Raw genomic sequence first — 19,915 nt, forward strand, 5'->3', positions numbered from 1 at the left:
GACTTGTTATTTGGTTGGCATGCATATGTATTGTATGATAAGAAGGTGGATAATGTGTTTAAGATTCATATTATAAGGTATGCTCTGTTGCGAGTTTGGAAAAAGTATAGACATGAAAGAGCCTTGGTGGAGCAGTGGGCTAATGCCTCCTTAAGTAACACCAGCTGCCTGCAATTAGTGCAGGTTCGAGTCCCACCAGGCTCAAGGTTGACTCAGCCTTCCATCCTTCCCAGGTAGGTAAAATGAGGACCCAGATTGTTGGGGGCAATTAAGCTGACTTTGTAATAATGCCGCTTGGGGTGTGTGTGAAAGCCCTAATAAGCAGGCATATACATAGCATGAAGGCTATTGCTAAGCTTGTAAGCCGCCCTGAGTCTTCGGAGAAGGGTGGGATATAAATGGAATTAAAATAAAAAATAAAAATAAATAAATAATTTAAATTATAAGATACCCATTTGGACAATACCTAAACATGCAATAGAAAATATAAATGTGGGATTTAAACATGATGAGACTACGTACAAGGAGATCTTAAGTTTAGAAAGGAATGTATGGCAATTAAAGCCATATAATATTTTAAAAGAAGAAAATATTGTACAAACTTGGTTTCAGTATGGGCAATTACAGGCTAGGTGGAAAGAGGACCAGAAAACTGGTTTTTCGATGATTGATGAAAATATGGTAAAACAAATTAGAGATCAAGGTCAAGCACATATAAAAAGGATATATAATGCATTGATAGAAATTGATTCAGAAACGGAACTTGTCAAAGACTGCATGATAAAGTGGGCCCAGAATTTTCAAGAAGTTATAACAATGGATACTTGGGAAAAGATCTGGGTTAGAAATTTACACAGGCCCAAAATTTAAGAGAGAATTTTTATAAAATGTTTTATAGATGGCATTTAGATCCTAAAAAATCTAGCAAGTATGTATCTGAATTGCCAGCCCAAGTGTTGGAGGTGTGGTTGTGAGGATGCAACGTATTTTCATATATGGTGGACTTGTAAAAAGGTTAAAGCTTTTTGGATTAAAATTTGGTGGAATATGCAAAAGATATTTAAGAAAAGGATAAAGTTTTCTCCGCAATTGTTTTATTGGGTATTATTACAGATACTACTGTTATAGACTCTAAGTTGATGTTGAATCTAATTACGGCAGCAAGACTTTTAGTAGCGCAATATTGGAAGAAGGAAGAACTGCCGACTATAGAAGAGTAGACTCTGAAAGTTTCTAACTTGGTGGAAATGGCAAAGATCTCAGTGTATTTGAAAGAACAGTCGCAACAGAGCTATATTGTGGAATGGAGAAGATGGATTGATGGGCCCCCTTGCCTCATTAAAGACACAGCACTCCCCCTCCAGAGCACGGAGCCTCTAGGGCAAAGGGTCTCTTCCGAAGCCCCTGTTGGACTGAAGGGGGGGCAGCCTCATCTTCGGGGTGGGGGAGCAAGAGTCTGTACAACACACTAACCTTTCATCAAATGAACCCTGGTTTGTGCACTGTCCCTCTTTTTTTTTAAAAAAAAATTCCATTTATATCCCACCCTTCTCCGAAGACTCAGGGCGGCTTACAATTTAAGCACAAACCAATGTGCTTAGCAATAGCCTTCATTCTATGTATATGCTGGCCAATTAGGGCTTTTGGGGGCCCCAAGCGGCATTATTACAAAGTCAGCTTAATTGCCCCCAACAATCTGGGTCCTCATTTTACCTACCTCGGAAGGATGGAAGGCTGAGTCAACCTTGAGCCTGGTGGGACTCGAACCTGCACTAATTGCAGGCAGCTGGGGTTACTTAAGGAGGCATTAGCCCACTGCTCCACCAAGGCTTTGAGGGAGATGGGAGGTTCAGAAATGTCAAATATAAATCAATAAATAAAACAGAAATAATTTAAGGGCCCCCACAACAGGTGCAAAGGGTCCTCGAGCCCCAGATGGGCCCACCCCACCTGGTGCAATCCCAATCGGGTTGTGTGTCTGTGCGTGTGCAGGGAAGCTACAGCCCAGTGGCCCCCCGCAGCCAAAAAGACACCGCCTGGCCCAGCTTCTCACTACTTTTATTTGCTTCCAAAGCTTGACAGACATCACTTTTCCTGCTTGCCCATAAAGAGGCCAAGTACAGCATCTGGGGGGTTTGGGGGAGGGCTCCCCCCCACTTCGCAGGGCCTGCTCTCTGGAGGTCAGAGCGCCTCCCCACACCCCTGCAGGCCTCAGGCTCCGGCTGTGGGCAGAGGCTGTGGCAGGGGGTGGAGGGTCTCAGCGGCTGTAGCCAAATTCATCAGCGTCATCAGCGCGAAAGTCTCCGTAACGCCACAGGTTCAGCTGCAAGGAGACAAGCCGGTGGAATGAGCCCCCCCCCAGGAAGAAGCCCCTGCCCACTCCGGCAGGGCTTGCTTCCCCCTCCCCTCCCGGGAAGGGACATAAGGGGAAGACCGCTGGCTCACTTACTCTGGCGCTCTTGGCAGCTTCCTGCGCATTCAGGTATTCCGTGATCTGCAAGAGAGAGGCTGCCTCAGAGTCCGCTGCCCCCGAGCCCCATTTTCCAGGGCCCCTCCCTTCCCCCTGCCCCCCCGAAGGCCCCCCCCAGGGCTCACCACTTTCTGGAACTGCTTCTCCTTCCGGGGCTCCACCATGACCAGCCCCGTCTTGACCAGCCCCAGCCCCACGTCGGCCTTGGAGTCGGCAAACTGCAGCGTGACATGGCTGCAGCCGGGCCCGGCGTACTCCACGTTCAGCAGGCACTGCGTATTCTGGATGTCCCGCACGGCACTGTCCACCACGTCCGCTCGGGCCTCATCCTGTGAGGGAAGGAGGCTTCCGGTCAGGCGGGCGGAGGGGGCGGGGAGCGCCAGGCCAGAGACGGGGCCCAGAGCAGGCCGCTCTGGTTTGGGGAGACCCAAGGGGGCCACCCTCTCGTGTCTGCCGAAGGGGGGGACAGGCGCCCCTCGAGCCCCCCTTTGTGGCGGTGCTCCCCACGGAGAGGCTGGCTTCCAGTGAACTGTCAGAGCCCCGAAGGAAAACTCCCCCCCACCCTCAGAAAACTAGCATCAGAATGCAGCAGCACAAAGTAACAGCGTCCTAAACAGAAACGCAAAAGCAATTAAAAGCATAAATCAGTTTTTAAAAGTTAAAAGGGGGTGCAGCTGCCTGCCATCCCCCACCTCTTCTCTGCTGCTCAGCTGCCGTCCCAGGTGTGGGGGGGGGCTACGGGACACTCCTTTCCCCCCCTGTAAACCTGCCCTGGACTTACATCCTGAGGCACCTGGATGAAGGCAAACTTGTATTCGGTGGCCTGGGCGGGCAGGACCCGGGTGCCAAAGGCCTGTGGCAGGGCGGCCAGGCGGGTGGACGGCAGGATCTCCTTCTGAAGGGGGGGTGGGGGGGCGAGAAGGAAAGCAGGCGGTTAGTGGCTGCAGCGGCCTGTGGACTCCCCCAGACTCCCGGCCACGGCCGCAGCTGTTCTAAGCAGCCAAGAGGGCAGCCGAAGGCGGCACCCCCGAATCTTGGCAGGCAGAAGCTGAACGATGGGGAGGGGCTGCTGTGCGGGGCCACGGGCTCTCTCCAAGGACTAAAACCAGCCAGTCAGGTGGGAAACGAGGGGACCCCAGACCCACTCGGTCCTCTTCCCCGGGCCTGTCAGATGACTCCAGGGCTTCTCTAGCAAAAATGGCATAACCCCTAACCCCCTGTGACTTCTAGCACAGGCGCCTCTGCCCCCTTGGCTGGCCCCCCCTAAGGAGACAGAGGGTTCCCAGCGCCCCTCCTCCCCTCCCTCCCAACTGGGACCCTTCGGGGGGGTCTGCTGCCCCAGCCCCCCGCCCGGGCCCCTCAGCCTACAGGGCCCCTTTTCTGCTCCAGCTTAGCCCGGGGGGGCGGTTGTAGGGAGTGAGCCCCCCAGCTGCAGAATCCTCGGCTGCCTCCCAGAGGAGACGTCCGGTCTTCTTCTGCCCCATCGACACCCCCTCCCCACCCCGTTTCTCTGGCTCCCCAAGACCCTTCCCTGCCCTGAGCAGCTGCTTTCGTTTCTTGGCGCTGCTGCAGCTGCTTCCTGCTTAAGATCAAGGGGGGCCTCCCCAGCACCCCCCAAGACCCTCCCCTGCACCCCCCCACTCACGTTGCCGTAGTCGATGTAGAAGACGTGCACTTTGGCCAGGGACTCCACCTTCTCCACCCGCGCCCGATACCTGGGAGGGAGGAAGGGGCACCTGGGCGTGAGCTCCCCGCAGGAAGGGGCATCGCCCGCCAGCCCCCTCTGCCTGCTTCTCTGCTTCCCTTACCCGTGGCCGTCCAACCTCCGGGCCCAGCGAGCAGAGACCCTCCCACCCTCCCTCCCAGCAGCCCCCTCAAGAAGCCCAAGCCCCCCCCCCCTCGGCTGTGCTTCCCAACCTCTGTCCAGAGCGGCCCAGGCCAGCCCCTCCTTCTGGCGACCAGCTGGAGGTCGGAGGGCTACAGCTCTGCTCGGAGGACACTGGGGGCCGGGTCCTGCGGTGGGTCCAAGGCTCCTGATGAGGAAGGGGTTGGCCTGGCGCTGGCCCGGCCCGGCAGGGAGGCTTGCCCGAAGGGTCGCCTCTCACTCTGGGTGGGGAAGGGGTCTCTGGGTGACCCTGGGGGGGTGTCCCTGTGCATACCATTCTCCATCCACAAATTTGGCAATGCAGAAGTCCCCACGACGGGGGGTGTAGGCCCCCTCCACGGGGGGGCAGGCAGCAATCTCGGCCCGCATGTTCTCCATCAACTTCTCCAGCTGGGTCCCTGCCGGGGGGGGGGCAAAGAGTGAGTCAGGCCAGCCACATGGACAACCACCTCCCCCCCAGCTAGCCCGATCATCCCCTGACCACTGTGCCCACCTCTGCTTCTCGGTGGACCTCTGAGGCTCACCTGACCCAGGCGCCCACTGACCGCTTGTCCCCTCCCTCCCCCTCCCCGAGACCCTCTTCCCCACCCAGAGCCTCCGGCTGTCGCAGAAGGCCAGCCCCCTCCAGCTGCCCCTCACCCGTCTCCACATCCTGCACGTAGAAGTGGAGGCCATCGGTGACCTCCGTCACAAAGACGGGCTTGTAGTTGGCCGTGCGTTCCTTCTCCTCGGCTGTGGTCACCACGTCTTCCACGGGGGGCTCTTCGTACTGCGACCACACCTGGGGAACAGAGATGCGGGGAGGGGGTCAGTGGGGTGATGCAACAGCCTGTCCTGGGGGGGAGCGAGCCCACCCTCCAGGCTAGCCCAGGCTGCAGAGCCGAGTCTTCCAGATGGGGAGGGCCCATGCTTGGGAGGCAACCTGTGCCCCCCCCCCGCCAAAGAGCAGCAGTGGTCCCGGCAGTGTGGGGAAGGGAATTGGGGGCCTGGGAAGGTGGACTCCCCCGAGAAGGCACACAGACCCCTAGGTGCAGCGCCACTGCCCAAGGATCATTCGAGGACACCAGCCCCCCCCGGGCGATTGAGGCTTCTCCCCAGTGGGGGGCCTTGTTCCCCTTCAGAGCCCCCAAATGTGCAGAAGGGAGGTAGGAAGCAGCCTAGACCCGTACAGCGCAAGTGCCGGAAGAAGACCGACGCACCCCAACATCCCCCCCTCCTTTGAACACTGATTGTTCCATTGGCTGCCCGTCACTATTCATCTCCTGATGGCTGATGGGGGCTGTCCGTCTACCTGGCCTTCTGCAGCAGCTCTAGGTTCCCAATGGTCTTCAAGGGCAGCCCCACGTGCAAAGCATGGCAGGAATGCAATTGGGAGGGCACAGGGACTCTCTCTCTCTCTCTCTCACACACACACACACACACACACGGTCTAGGGACAGGCACAGCTGGCCCAGAAGGTGCACGAAGGCCCTTCGGACCACGACGGCCACTTGCTCCTCCAGCAACTCACGCTGTCCTCTACCAAGTAATCCATAATGCTCAGAAACCGGATGCTGGATCTCCTCTTCCGGTTTGGCCCGTTTGGGGCCTCAGAGGGATGAGCTGTGGGTCCTCCTCCACTGCCTACAGTTAAGCCCCCCCGCCCCCCGCAGCACCGACCCCAGGTGCCTTTTAAGCCTTCTTCCCATTTCTTTGGAGGCTCAGCTCATCCCTTGCCAAGAGCCCCCCTTCTTGGAAACCCATCAGCCACTCCCCGGACACCATCTGTCCAGCCACGTCCCTCAACAAGCCCCCCCCAGGTCTGTTCTGAGCCTCTGGGCTATTCCTCTGCAGCTCACGCCTGCCCCCCCAATAGAGCCCCCCCCCTTTATTGGGGCCTTTTAGCAGCTCTTCCCCACTGGAAGACGTGTCCCCTGGGACGAAGGTGGCCCCGAACACGGCTCTTCCTGAAGGCCTTTTGGGGTGAACTGGGGGGTGTCCCTCTGATTGCTGCTTTAATTCCAGCCACTCTTTACTATTCGAATGGCAATGAAATTATAGATTTTGTGATTCGATTGCTTTTAGTACTGACTTGTACTCTTTGATACGCTTAATACAGTAAGCCGCCTAAGTCGCTGGCCGTAGATCAATCCCATAAGGCAGAAAGACCGAACCCCCGCAGGCTCCCCCTCCCCGCCCCCAGTTCAAGACTCCCCCCCAGGAGGGAATTTGCCTGTGCCTGAAGCCCTGGGGGGGGGAATAAGCCAGGCACCCGCCTGCAACCTGTGAAAGCCGCTCCTTCCGCCTCCATCTTCTGCCGAGCAACCAGAGGGGGGCCTGGCCTGACTGCCCCCCCCCCGGTCTCCTTCCCCTGCTGACCTCCAAGGTCTCCAGGGGCCCCTGGGGGGGGGAGAGATGCAACCTTCAGGCGCTCCGTTTCCTGTGCCCGCCCATCCGAACTCTGTGGAAGCAGAGCAGGCGCCATGGAGGGGCAAGAGAGAGGCGCCTGGCGGGTCCAGACCGGAAGCCAGGAAGATGGCCCCTACAAGGGGGGGGGGCAGCAGGACACTGACCCGATGCTTGCAAGGAGGGGTTGGATAAGCTGGCGAAACGAAGGCATGCAGGGGAAGGCGGACGCCCCTCCCTCTCGGTAAGGCCACGGCTTGGGCCCTTCCTGGCGGGCTGCCCAGGAGGCTGCCTCAGTGGCCAAAGGATCCGGTGCCTAGGGCCCGCTGGGCGGGGGAGGGCTGCCCGTGCTGCCCCCACTGCCTGTCTGGGTGTCCAAGGATGCTAGGCAGTGGGGGGGGCACGAGGAGGGGTCCCCAGCCCCTTTTGGAGCAGCAGAGCTTGGAAAAGGGAGTGAGCTGCTGCACACCAATGCCAAGCCCCCCCCCACCCCCCCTTCCGCTCTGAGGAGTAGCAGCCCGGCTGGGAGGCTGCCCCCACCCCCAGTGCCCGGCTGGTACCTTCTCCTTCTTCTGCTTGGCGGCGGCCTCGGCCACCACCAGGGGCTTGTAGTAGTTGCTGCGCTCGGCCGTGAAGTGCACCTTGGAGAGGGCCTGCTCCACCAGCGCCACCGAGAGGTTGACGCCCTCGATGTGCAGCCACCCGATGAAGTTCCCAGCCTTGTCCATGCTCTCTACTTCCACGTCCACCTGCAGGGGGTAGAAAGCGGCCGGCAGCTGTGGGAGGGCGGGCAGGCTCCCCAAAGGCTCAGTCTCCCCAAGCCAGGCCATCCGCCCCGCAGAGGCACCCCCCTCCTCTTCCAGAGGGAGCAGATTCCCAAGACCCCCACCCACCCCCTAGCCCGGGGTCTTCTGGCCAACCTAGCCAGTGCCCTGGTGTTAAAGAAGGCCAAGGGGAGCCTCCCTTGCCCCCCCCCCCGGAGTCCTTCCAAGCCCACCTGACTTTACTGGAAGCTCCAGGGCTGGGAAGACCCACACATCCTCCCAAAGGGGCCCATTGACCCACCTGCCCTTAGTCCTGGGGCGGGGGGAGCATCCGGGGCTCCAGTCTCCCAACCCAAATCCTATCTTTCTGCCGAATGGGGGGCAAAGTCAGCAAGGCCGGCTGGTCATCCTGGGGCCGGATTTAGGACCAGCGTCCCTTGGGAGGGCAGCGGGGGAAGAGGCCAGGAAGGCAGAATGCCTCGGACGGCACCGGGAACTGGGGCATTTGGCGAGGGCACTGATCCCTGAAACCCCGCTGGGAATTTAAGGCAAACACCCCAAGGATCAACGTCACTGACCGCCGAGAGCTTTTCTTCTTTGTGAAACTCCCCTCCCTGCCAAAGGCCCTCCCAGAGGGTCCAAAAGACCCCATCCCCCATCCGAAGGGCAGGATAGGAGACACACGGTGGAAGTGGCTCAGAGGACATTTTGGCCCACCCCCCAAATCCACTCGTGGGAGGGGGGCACCACGCCACAGCCCATCTCAGGGCAGGCTGTCCCACCGCTTCTCATCCACGGCCAGAGCCAGCCTGGAGCCCCTTCGTTCGTTTCAGGGCAGAACGCGGGGAGAAATGAAGCCAGCAGGATGCCAACCATGCGTGCCAAGGCAGTTGTCTGGTTCCACTGGGGCCTCCGATCTGGGCTCCTCCCTTCCCTCGGCCCATTTCTGCCTGTGGTCTGGAGACACACACACACACACACACACACACTCGCAACCTGGTGGCTGAGCAGCAGCAGCAAAGTACAACAGAGCCCCCCCCCCCCCCCACACAGAAACACACTGTCCAGACTGTGCCAGGGCCTAGGACTGCTTAGAGCTCTTTCAGGACGAGGCAAAGGCTGCCTTGCCACGGCTTTGCCCCAGGACAGCCACCTCCCTCCCTCCGTCAGCTGCTCTGGGCTCCGCGGGAGGGAGGCAGCTGGCTAAGTGCCTGCCCGCAGCCTCCCCACAGCCCTCAGCCGCCCCCGCAGGTCGGCCTCCCTCCCAGGGCTGCAAGACCCGCCGGACACACCACGCCGATCCACAAGTGGCCCGGTCCCCACCGAGAGAGGCTTGCGAGGGCCACTTGTGGGGGAGTCCGGCTCCAGCCTGGCTTCCCCAGCCCAGCAAGAGGGTCTCGGGGGCCTGTCCGAAGGGCCCACTTCTGTGGCTGTCCTGGCACAAGTGGGCCCGAGGGCTTCTCTGCCAGCCCTCATGGATGCCACTCAGCTGGGGGCAATGAAAGGTTCTTTCTGCCATCAGGTGGGATGACAGGAAAGGGTGAAGGCTGCCAATCAGACTCAGGGCAGGCAGCTGTGGGGATGACGGGAGCGCTGCCCGAGGGAGCTTAAAGCTGGGGCCTTCCTTGTGGGCCCCCCCGCAAAGATACAGGCTAATGCAGGTGCTTGGCCCTTTGGCTCTCTCCACCCCTCCACCAGCGGAAGAAGGGCTGGGCTGATGGCCCAGCACCTGTGGGGAGAATCCTGGAGCCAACCAGCCAAGGGGGGGGGGGAACAGCTGAGGGGCTTGGAGGAGAAGGGTCCACCCAAGGGAAGGGGCTGCTCGCCATGGCCAACTTACACCACCTCAATGGGCAGGGATTCCTACAGCTGCCCATAAATTTGCCCAACTTCTAATAGTTGATGGCCATCCTTTGGTGTCTCTCAAATGCCTTTCAATGGGGAAGAAGTATTGGCTGGACTCCAGAGAGGCTTCATCGCCCATGCCCAACCCTTGCCCAGCTGCCATGCGCTGATGCCTCGGCCGACAGCTTCCTCTGGAGAGACTGGTGCCCCTCACCCACTGCCCCACCTTGACAGCCAGCTCAATGGCAGACAAGGGCCTCCACAGGGCCCAGAGCACTGGCCCGTCCTTCTCTGTTCACCTGGCACCAGGGCTGGCGCCTGCCCAGACCGCCCAGCTGGCTGCCTGTCAGGAAGGGGCCAGATCCTGAGGGTGGAGAGCAGCCAGCTCAGCCATCCTGCACCCTTCCAAACCAACCCTGAGGTGGAGCCGCCCTGCTTTGCTGCTTTGCGAGAGAGAGAGAGAGAGGCTGCAAAATACCGCATGGTTTTGCACAGGCAGTATTCAGGGCGCAGTGGGAGGGTCATCGGCTATGACCCTCGGGACCCCCCATAGTATCCCTCTGAAGCCGGGCAGGAGCCCCAAAGAAATGGGCCTTCCAGGGCTGTCCCTGAGCAGCTGTCAGACCTTGACACTTCCTGGCATTAACCTGGTTTCACCTTTCCGACTGACTTTATAGATGCTTATACTGTATTTTTAATTGTGGCTTTAAATGCTAGTGGCATTTTTCATCAGCTACTGGTTGCCACCAGGAGATTTTAAGAAGAAGGTAAGAACGGCCGAGTTCCAACACCCAGGCTGCAAAAGTGGCTTCTTAGTGGACGGCAGCATCCAGACCCAAGATGGAAAAAGAAGGCAGGGAGAATCTGGAGGAAGAAATCCTGCAGGAGAATCGCTTCAGATGAAACCACGGGCCCACCTGGCGCCCTCCAGCTCTGCTCCAGGCAGGCTGAGGTGCCAGGAGGGGGGCAGCCTTTCACTTTGGAGGGAAAGAGGGGAGGCCGGGTGGGCAGGAGAGCCCCGGTGCCAGGCCCAGCAAGGCCTCCAGCTGGGCTTCTCCGCTGCCCCTCCTGGGAGCCTGGGGCCCTGCCAAGGGCAAAGTTGCAGTGACCGGGCGGTGCCAGCCGAACAACGGAAGAAACAGGGACACTGCGCAGCCCCCGAGGCCATCACAGGAGGAGCCCCGGGATCCCTGCCAAGGTTGAGCAGCAAGGCGGCACCCCTCCCACCCCCAGGAAGGAAGCGTCCGAGTTCAGAAAGCAGACCGGATTAACCACACTCGGGTGCCCTGCGGCTCACTCAGGCGGCAAGAGCGGAAGCAGGCCAGGCAAGCCAGCCAGAGGAAGGGCTGCTGGGCAGGAGACACGCTGGCAGAACCCTCCGGGTGACCCTCCAGGCCAGCGAGCCAACGCAGGAAACCCCCCCCCCGGGAAGGAGGTGGGCATGCCCGGCAGAGGGGAGACCAGCCCCACTCTGCTCAACGGCCCGGTCAGCTCTGGGTCCTGAGCATTCTGCCCCCCCCACCTGCTGGAACTCCGGCTCTGCGCTGTGCCTCTCCAACCTGCCCCCCTCCCCCAATTTGGTTGGAGGGGTGAGGCGGTGGGTGAGATCGGGGTTCTCCTAGCACCGAATCCGGGCTTAGAGAGCAGCCCCAGAGCTTCTTCTCCCTTCCCCCACAGCGGGGCCGAGTTCCAGGCGCTCAGCATCCAATGTCCGGATTTTTTCAAGTTTTGTGATGGTTCTTTTGTGTAACTCACAGCTGCCTTTCTGTTCCAAGCTTTTTCCTTCAATTGACTTACTCATGATTTTTTAAATTCCTATTATTTTATGGCAGAAAAGAGAGAACCGCAAATCCAATAAAATGACCACACAATTCTGTTGAGAAAACAGAGAAGCTGCTTGGAGTGCAAAGTGATGGGTTCCTTTCTCCCTTCAATTGAGACTCTCTCTCTCTCTCTCTCTCTCTCTCTCTCTCTCTCTCTCTCTCTCTCACACACACACACACACACACACACACACAAACACCAGCAGACTCTCACCCTGCCTCTTGCTTTCTTCCACAGCCTCAATGCAGCTGGGTGTCCCTGAGGTGCAGAAAACCAGCAGCCCCACTTAGCCCACCCCACACCCTTCCCGTCCCCCCATAACCCCACTTGGGCAGGAGGCGGAGGGCGACCCACAGACCGGTCCAGCACCCCTGCAGGGCCCCCCCAGCACCGACTCCCCCCACCTGAGAGAGACCAGCTGCAGCTCCCTCCCAAAGCAAGACTGGGCAAGGGGGTCTGGTCCCCTGAGCCCGCAGCAGGCCCCACCCTGGCCTCGGTCCCCCTCCCAGGCAAGAGAGGCGCCCCCCCCCCAACGCCCAGCATCCCCAGGGGAGCCCCGATCCTCCCCTGGGACAGCAGGAGCTCCTCGGAGCAGCGTCGGAGCAGGGATGGTGCCAGGCGGCCCCGCCTCCAGCCGGCTTCAGGGCTCCAGCGCCGGGTCCCGCTCCACCACCCCAGGGCCAGGCAGCCCCAGCAGGGCTGCAGCGGGGAGGGGGCCAAAAAGGGGTCTCCGGCCTCGGCTCGCCGAAGGTCCTGAACAGAGGCCGCCCCCTCCGCAGTCGGCACTTTGCCCGCGGCCCGGGCCTTTTCCCCGCCGCTCACCGGAGGGCTGCGCGGCTGGCCGCCTTCCCCGAACCCCGGAGGGAGGCGGCGAGGCGAGGGGCGGCGTTGCCTGCGCCGAGCGAAGCCGCCCGCCCGCTTGACGCGGCCGCCCTGCCTGCCGAGAAGCCCCTGCGTCAGCAGCAGCAGCAGCGGCGGCCGCGCTGGCGGCGGCGGAGTGAAGGACAAAAGGATGCGAGAGGCGCCCAGGCGGCTGCTACCTGCGCCAGCCCCGGGAGCCGAGGAGGGGGCCGTTGCCAGCCGCCGCGCCGGCTTAGGACGGTCCGGGGCTCTGCCGCCGCCGCCGCCGCCCCCGCTCGCCCGCCTCCGCCTCCGCCGCCTCCGCCTCCTCCCGCAGCAGTCGCCGGGCGCCGCTGAAAGCTGCAGGCGCGGCGGGCTGCAGGTGCCGCAGCTCCCCGCCGCCGGGCCCCGGGGGGCCGCCCGCTCGCCGCCCCGCGCCGCCGCCCGCGCCCCCCCGCCCTAGGCGCTGCGCCCCGCCGGGCAGGCAGCGGGGCGAGAGGGAGCCGCCGCCGCCGCCGCCGCCGCGCCGGCCATGGAGCTGCGTCCCCCGCAGCGCCCCCCCCGCCGCCGCCAGCCCTTGTCCCGCCGCCCAAGGACGCGCCCGCACAGCCTCGCCGCCGCTCGCCCGGCCGCCCAGCGCGGAGTGCCGCGGCGGCCGGCCGCCCCGCCGGCCCCTCGGGAGGCCTGACTCGGGCCCCGGGCCACCCGCCCCCGCCTCCGGCCGGCCGGCCCCCGCCCGCCCCCCCCGCTCTGTCAGTCCCCCCCGATGGAGAACGGCGGCGGCGGCGGCGGCGGCGGCTGCCGGGTCCAGCCGGGCTAAGGCAGGAGGGCGGCTGGCCCCGCCGTCGGCTCCGAGTCCCCCGCGATGGCGAAGAATGCCGGCGCCGCACCATGAAGCTCCTGCGGCAGGCTCGCCCGCAGCCCGCCCGGAACGCCGCCCCGCTCGCCTGCCTCGCCTGCCTCGTGGCGCAAGCGTGGCTGGTGGCGTGCGCCGTGGCGGCCAGGCCCGGGCCGCAGAGCTGCCCCGCGGTCTGCTCCTGCAGTAGCCAGCTGAGCAAGGTGGTCTGCACGCGGCGGGGGCTGGCCGAGGTGCCGCCGGGCATCCCCTCCGGCACCCGCTACCTGAACCTGATGGAGAACGGCATCAAGGTGATCCAGGCGGACACCTTCCGCCACCTGCACCACCTGGAGGTGCTCCAGCTGGGGCGCAACGCCATCCGGCAGATCGAGGTGGGGGCCTTCAACGGGCTGGCCAGCCTCAACACCCTGGAGCTCTTCGACAACTGGCTGACGGTGGTGCCCAGCGGGGCCTTCGAGTACCTGTCCAAGCTGCGGGAGCTCTGGCTGCGCAACAACCCCATCGAGAGCATCTCCTCCTACGCCTTCAACCGCGTCCCGTCCCTCATGCGCCTGGACCTGGGCGAGCTCAAGAAGCTCAAGTACATCTCCGAGGGGGCCTTCGAGGGGCTCTACAGCCTGAAGTACCTGAACCTGGGCATGTGCGCCATCCGGGAGATGCCCAACCTCTCCCCTCTGGTGGGGCTGGAGGAGCTGGAGATGTCCGGCAACACCTTTCCGGCCATTAAGCCGGGGGCCTTCCACGGACTGAAGTCACTCAAAAAGCTGTGGATTATGAGCGCCCAGATCAGCCTGATCGAGCGCAACGCCTTCGACGACCTCACGGCGCTGGTGGAGCTCAACCTGGCCCACAACAACCTCACCTCTCTACCCCACGACCTCTTCGCGCCCCTGAGGTACCTGGTGGAGCTGCACTTGCACCACAACCCCTGGAACTGCAACTGTGACATCCTGTGGCTCTCCTGGTGGCTGCGGGAGTACATCCCCACCAACTCCTCTTGCTGCGGGCGCTGCCACGCCCCCACGCACATGCGGGGCAGGTTCCTGGTGGAGGTGGACCAGACGGCCTTCCAGTGCTCGGCCCCCTTCATCATGGACGCCCCCCGAGACCTCAACATCTCCGAGGGGAGGGTGGCCGAGCTCAAGTGCCGAACCCCGAGCATGTCCTCTGTGCGGTGGCTGCTGCCCAACGGGACGGTGCTGAGCCACGCCTCCAACCACCCCCGGATCTCCGTCCTCAACGACGGCACCCTGAACTTCTCCCAGGTTCTCCTCACGGACACGGGGCTGTACACGTGCATGGTCACCAACGTGGCAGGGAACTCCAATGCCTCGGCCTACCTCAACGTGAGCACGGCTGAGCTCAACACGTCCAACTACAGCTTCTTCACCACGGTCACTGTGGAGACCACGGAGACGTCGCCCGAGAACATCTTTCCCAAGTTCACCAAGCCGGTGCCAACCACCTCCACGGGCTACCAGCCGGCCTACACCACCACCACCACCGTGCTCATCCAAACGACCAAAACGCCCAGGCAGGACGCCACCTTGGACAGCAACGACAAGATGCAGACCAGCCTGGACGAGGTGATGAAGACCACCAAGATCATCATCGGCTGCTTCGTGGCGGTGACCCTGCTGGCAGCAGCCATGTTGATCGTCTTTTACAAACTTCGCAAGCGTCACCAGCAGAGGAGTACGGTGGGGGCCGCCAGGACAGTGGAAATCATACAGGTGGACGAAGACATTCCGGCCTCGGCGGCGGCAGCACCCACCACTGCCACCACCGCCACCCCTTCGACCGCGTCCGGCATGTCAGGTGAGGGGGCAGTTGCGCTGCCGGCTATTCATGACCACTACAACACTTACAAACCCTCCCAGGGGGCCCACTGGACAGAAAACTGTTTGGGGAACTCTCTGCACCCCACGGTCACGACTATTGCCGAACCGTATATAATACAGACCCACCCCAAGGAGAAAGTGCAGGAAACTCAGATCTGACTCCTTCCCTCGCCCCCCCCCCGCCCAGCCATTATTAAATAAATGCAATAGGATGCACAAGAGACAAAACCAACTTTCATACCCAGAGGGAGGAGGGCAGTCCCCCCCATACGCTTCTATATTAAGTCTTGGGCTGAAAGAAGCAGCAGATTCTATTAAAATGTAAAGGAAGGCCTGCTTTCTGACTTGATAGCCGTATTAAGAAGGAAGCGTAACTCAAGAGTTCCTCCAACCCCCGCCGCCCCCCCCCCCCCGAGACAGAGGCACAGTTCCCCATGGGGAGTTTTGGCATCAGAGCTATTTAAAGCAAAAACACAAAGCAGCCTTGCTCCCAAAAACAGTGGCGGAGGAGATAGAACAGAAAATCTCAGAACCAAGGAACCACCGCGTGGGGGGGGGGGGAGAGTTGTCCTTTTTAGAAGATGTTACTTAGAATGCAGTAAAAACAAACCCGTTTCTATAGAGACGCTCTTTTCTTAAAGCCTTGGAAAAAGCCGTCTCCATATTTACAGTTATCTTATTTCAAGAAGACAAAACGGGGGTGGGAGGGAGGGGGGAGGTGCACCGAGGGTTTGTACTGTGCCAAATGTTACAAATGCAATAAAAAGGTCATTTTTATTTATTTCGTTTTTTAAAGACAGTTACCAGAAGGGAATATAAACACTTGTATCAAATTGCAAAAAAAATTAAACCAGCAAGATTATTTGCTCTGTCCTCTCTCAGTGAGGATCATGGGGTGGCGGGGGGGGGGGGGGAGAAGACTGCACAGGGTTGGGGGGGGGTGTTTCTGAGCTGCTTGCTTGCTCTCCTTCCCTTCCAGAGGGAAAAAAGAGGGGCTGCTTTGGCGCCCAGGCCGGCACCGGCTTCTCTCTCTCTCTCTCTCTCTCTCTCTCTCTCTGCGCCGCATTCCTGCGGTCCTGTCCTCTCCTCCGTTAACCCTCTCGGGGCGCAGGGCCTGGTGCACGGAGGAGGGGCAGGACACGCCAGTGAAGCCAGTCCGGTGGGTGGGCACCCCACGTATGATCCCGCCCCCCTTCCCCCCCGGGCTGCTCCCCCTCTGCCCTCCAGCTGCTGCTGCTCTGCCCCTCCCATCTGTCGGTGGGCACAAGCCCTCTCTGTCTGCTTCCCCACGGGGAGGGCGATGCGCCCACCCCACCCCCATCACATCCTCCGGTGGGGAGGGGCACACTCTGCCTCCGGGGCTATGAAACCCCCCATTGTCCTGAGCCTGGCTCTCTTGGGCCTTGGGGGGAGGCGGGATCGAGGGCCATCGGCAGAGAGGGGGAAGGCAGGGAAGGAGGGGGGTGCTGGCCCCAAAGGCAGAAGCTGGAACTCCGAGACAACCGGATGTTTCTATTTTAATAAACCTTGTTGAGGTTTTTAAGAACACCTCGTCCCTAAACAGTCACCTCGAATGACAAAGGTGGGGGAGGGCCGAGAGCAGCCCCGGCCTCAGAGATTGGGGACCCCGAAAGTGCCGGGCTAGGCTGGAAGGCAGAGGCCCGCCAGGACAGGGCAGGCGAGCAGGCAGGGACCCTCCTCCAGTCCAGTCCAAGGCAGAGGAGGTCCAAGGAGCCTCTGGGACTCGGGTTGGCCACTTCCCTTCGGCCCTTGCAAGTGCAGTGGCTGGGGGGGGATCCCGGAAGGCAAGCTGCCCCCCACGGAGAGGAGGCAGTCCCCCTCCAGGGCCCCCAGCCAGAGACAAGGTAGTCGCACACTCACACACAGACGGCATTCCCTGGCAAGCAGGCCCTGGCCGTGGGGCTCAGCCACCTCTGGCTGACCTCCTGCTCTCTTGGGGGAGGGTCTCCCCCACAGGAGCGATCTTCAGCCTTCCATCAGGACAGCCCCCCAAGAGGATGGTGCCCTGGAGGCCTTGGGCCCAAAGGGCGATGCTACAGGTGCCACTCAAGAGGGAGATGCCTCCACATGAGCCAGCTGGACAGGAAGGGGGGGGAAGCAAGAGGGCTACTTCCGGGGGGGGGAGTGGTCCAAGGATCCTGGTCTGATTTTGGCTGGCCCAGGAGTCCCCAGGGGGCCCCACCCTCCAGGGGCCCCACACCGGCAGTGGCCTCCCCCCCCAGGGCCCTTCAGCTCTGCAGGGCTCGGGAGGAATGCACCCCCCACACACTGGGGCAGAACAAAGGCCGGCTGCCCTCCACTTGGCCTCCTTCCCCGAGGCCCAGAGAGTCCGTCAAGGAAGGGCCCCATCCGGCTGTGTCTCCGGCACCCCTTTGGGCTCCCTCCCCTGCTGAAACCCCCCCCCCGCTTGGCGACTTGGGAGTGGGTCTCCAGCCCTGGCTCCCTGCCAGCACATTCCCCCCCTCCGCCCCACTAGGTGACCGTTTTCCTCTACGTGGGGGGGGGGCAGCTTCCCTGAAGAAATGGGGAAGGGAGGCGAGGAGGGCAGAGCGTGTGTGGCAGCCCCAGAAGATCTCCTGCCAGGGCTACAAAGGAGAAAGGGCCGGAAGGGAAGCGGCCAAGCCAGCCAGCTCTTTCTGTCCTCTGAAAGCTGACTCTGCAGCTGACTGCTGGGGCCTGGGGAGGGAGGGAGGGGGAGGGAGGGGGGAGGGGGGGCCAGCTGCCACAGCATCCAACTCAGGGGCGGCTGCTGCTGCTGGGCATCCAGGCGGTACAGAAGGCACAGGGAGAGGGGGGGCACTCTCAGGCCAGGGAGCCAAGGGGGCCGGAGGCGGGACCCCTGCCCCCTGCCCAAGAGGCACTGGGGTCAACGCCCTTCGTCACAGGCTCAGGGGGCCGTGTGGATCCAGAGGAGCGCACAGGTGGATGAAGGCAGGTGTGTGGGGAGGAAGCCGGTTCCCAGCCTGAACAGGGCCCCATCCGCCGCCCCCCCTCCCCGGCCCATCGCCCCACCAAAACCCAGAGCAAAACATAACATCGCAAGAAACCCACTAAGAGTAATTATAATCAGCTCCGCTAAAAGAGCGAAGCAAAAGCTGGAAAGAGAAACCCCAAAGTCGTGCTCCAGATTAACCGTTAGCAGATTCAAATAGGCCATTGAGGGGCTGCAATTGGCTCAGAATTAAGGGGCGCCTTGGCAGGGGGTTTCGATTCCCCAGGAAGAGTCCCGCTGCCCCCCCAGGCCATTCACTGGGCAGCTCGCAGCAAGAGCCCCTGGGGGCTGTTCGGGAGGGGCCCCGGGAGCCCCAGAATGCCTTCCCCCCCCACCCCGCCGCTCTCTCTCAAGCCTCAGCTGATGGGGGAGGATGCTTGGTCCGGCCAGCCATGCTGCAGCTCCCACTCTCCAGAGAGCATCTCTGCCCCCCCAGGGCCACTCCGGCCCTTGTCCCCCAAAGCAAGGGGGCAAGGGGAACAACTTGCCTTGGCCCCCTCTCCCACTGCACCACCTTGGCAAAAGCGAGGGGGCGGGGAGGACAGATCTGCCCCCCCAGCTGACACAGGGAAGCATGAGATATCTTTAAACTTTGATCTACTGTTTTTAATTTCCGTATTTTATGGCCTTCAGGGGGGGGCTCACTGAGGCCTCACTTCAGGATTTACTGTGGACAGAACGCCGGCACTGGAAGGCAGGCAGAGAGACAGACACCCCCCCCAACAGACCGCAGCAGCAAAAGCTTAACATCCATGTTCCCTTCCCCAAAATTGGCCTCAAATGCCCTGAAAGGGGGCTATTGGAGAAAAGGGGTGGGGAGAAAAGTGACCTCGAAACAGGGCCCCCTCCCACGTCCCTCCAAAGGTCAACAGCCAAGGACCGGGCAAGCTCCTCTCCGCTGCCTTCCCTGAGGGCACCGAGGCCCCCTCCTCTAACCCGCCCCCCACAGGGCCAAGGGCAATGGCGGCTGCAGGCTCTCCAGGCCAAGCAAGGGAGGGGAGGCCGAGGGGGCAGCTGGGCTAGAGTCACAGCCTCAAACTGTCCCCCCCCCCCACGTGGGAGCCGCGGGCAGCCCCACGACTGGCGCAGCTCTCTTGCAGGAGGCACCCAGGATAGGCGCTTGGCAGCCGAGGTCCCTTCGGCCTGGGAGAGGGGAGCAAGCAAGCCAGGATCGCAGCTGAGGCCCTTTCTCAGGACCGGGAATGAAGCAGAAAGTCTGAGCTCAGGGGGGCACCCCACGCTAGACTAGGCGAAGACCAGGCCGGGCGCTTTATACATTAACCCAACCCTGTAAGCACGTATTTCTAGCCTGCTGTGGGAATGTGGGAATTATAGCTTGTTAACCCAGGCCAGGGAGGTTGTGGGAATCCACAAGGGGTGATTTCAAGCAATAGGTCAACTCTGTCTATTTGCAAAGGACCCCCACGATCTTTTCCCCCACGTGCTCTTCCTGCTCCCCCCTCTGGGGACCAGCGGCCCAGGAAGAGGAGCCCCTGGCCCCGTCCTTTCGCCTGCCCACCTCTGTTTTCGGAGGATCTCGTCCCCCTCCTTGGTCCCCCCCCCAGCTCTGTCTTCAAGCCTTCTGCCAGATGACCAACTGCCTGGAGGCGTTTCTTTCCTGCTGGTGACTCAGTCCTCCGGTCAGCCCGTCCGTCTTCCTTCCTCGCCCCTTCCGTGGCTGGGAACCCCTTCCCACTCCTCTGCAGAGGCTGTTCCCTGTCTCCTGGTGGGCCCAGCTCCCTCCCTCCCCTAGAACCAGTGGGCAGAGTCACTCGCTTACAGACGGCCATCTTCCTTGCATCCGTCACAACAGATGCCAGGCTACCCACCACCGTTCTACTCTCCTGGGCACATCCCATGCCATCCTCTCTCCGCCTTTGGGGAACATCCATCCACGCCAGGCACAACCCTCCGCTTATGCGACTTCTCCGCCCTCCTATGTCTAACTTGCAGTCCTTCACTTTCAACCCCCCTCGCGCGCGCCCCCCCCCAGCCGCTCTTTAATCCCAGGTCTGCTGAAACAAGCTGGCCAAGACCGGCAGCCACTGGCAGGAGGGCAAGGCAGGCTGTGGAGGGCAAGGGGGCGGGCGCTCTTCCCTTCTGGCAGTAAAGGTTACCTATCTGTCCATCTCTCGAATGGAGAGGGAGGGGACGGCCTCAAGAGTCCCACAGGCTGCACCGGGAGCTGT

The 19,915-nt window shown here is 61.4% G+C and overlaps 2 protein-coding genes across 2 annotated transcripts in view; one reads left to right on the top strand and one right to left on the bottom strand.

Annotated features, from left to right (window-relative positions):
• Window positions 1-2,020: 2,020 nt before the first annotated feature.
• Window positions 2,021-19,915, bottom strand: part of SND1 (staphylococcal nuclease and tudor domain containing 1) — a 67,641-nt gene continuing 49,746 nt past the window's right edge. The window contains exons 17-24 of the mRNA XM_083365481.1: window positions 7,301-7,489; window positions 4,995-5,136; window positions 4,630-4,753; window positions 4,116-4,185; window positions 3,252-3,365; window positions 2,596-2,799; window positions 2,450-2,494; window positions 2,021-2,323 (exon numbers count right to left, since the gene is read on the bottom strand). Coding sequence (XP_083221607.1) covers window positions 2,258-2,323; window positions 2,450-2,494; window positions 2,596-2,799; window positions 3,252-3,365; window positions 4,116-4,185; window positions 4,630-4,753; window positions 4,995-5,136; window positions 7,301-7,489 — 954 coding nt within the window. The 3' untranslated portion in view covers window positions 2,021-2,257. The remainder of the gene's footprint in view (window positions 2,324-2,449; window positions 2,495-2,595; window positions 2,800-3,251; window positions 3,366-4,115; window positions 4,186-4,629; window positions 4,754-4,994; window positions 5,137-7,300; window positions 7,490-19,915) is intronic.
• On the top strand, window positions 12,186-14,872 carry LRRC4 (leucine rich repeat containing 4; the record flags this gene model as incomplete). Its single annotated transcript, XM_083365347.1, is given in 2 exon segments — window positions 12,186-12,419; window positions 12,422-14,872. Coding segments are annotated over 2 exon segments (2,685 nt in total).

This window comes from Vipera ursinii (genome assembly GCF_947247035.1).
Source record: "Vipera ursinii genome assembly, chromosome: 6".
In the NCBI taxonomy this organism is placed as follows: Eukaryota; Metazoa; Chordata; class Lepidosauria; order Squamata; family Viperidae; genus Vipera; species Vipera ursinii.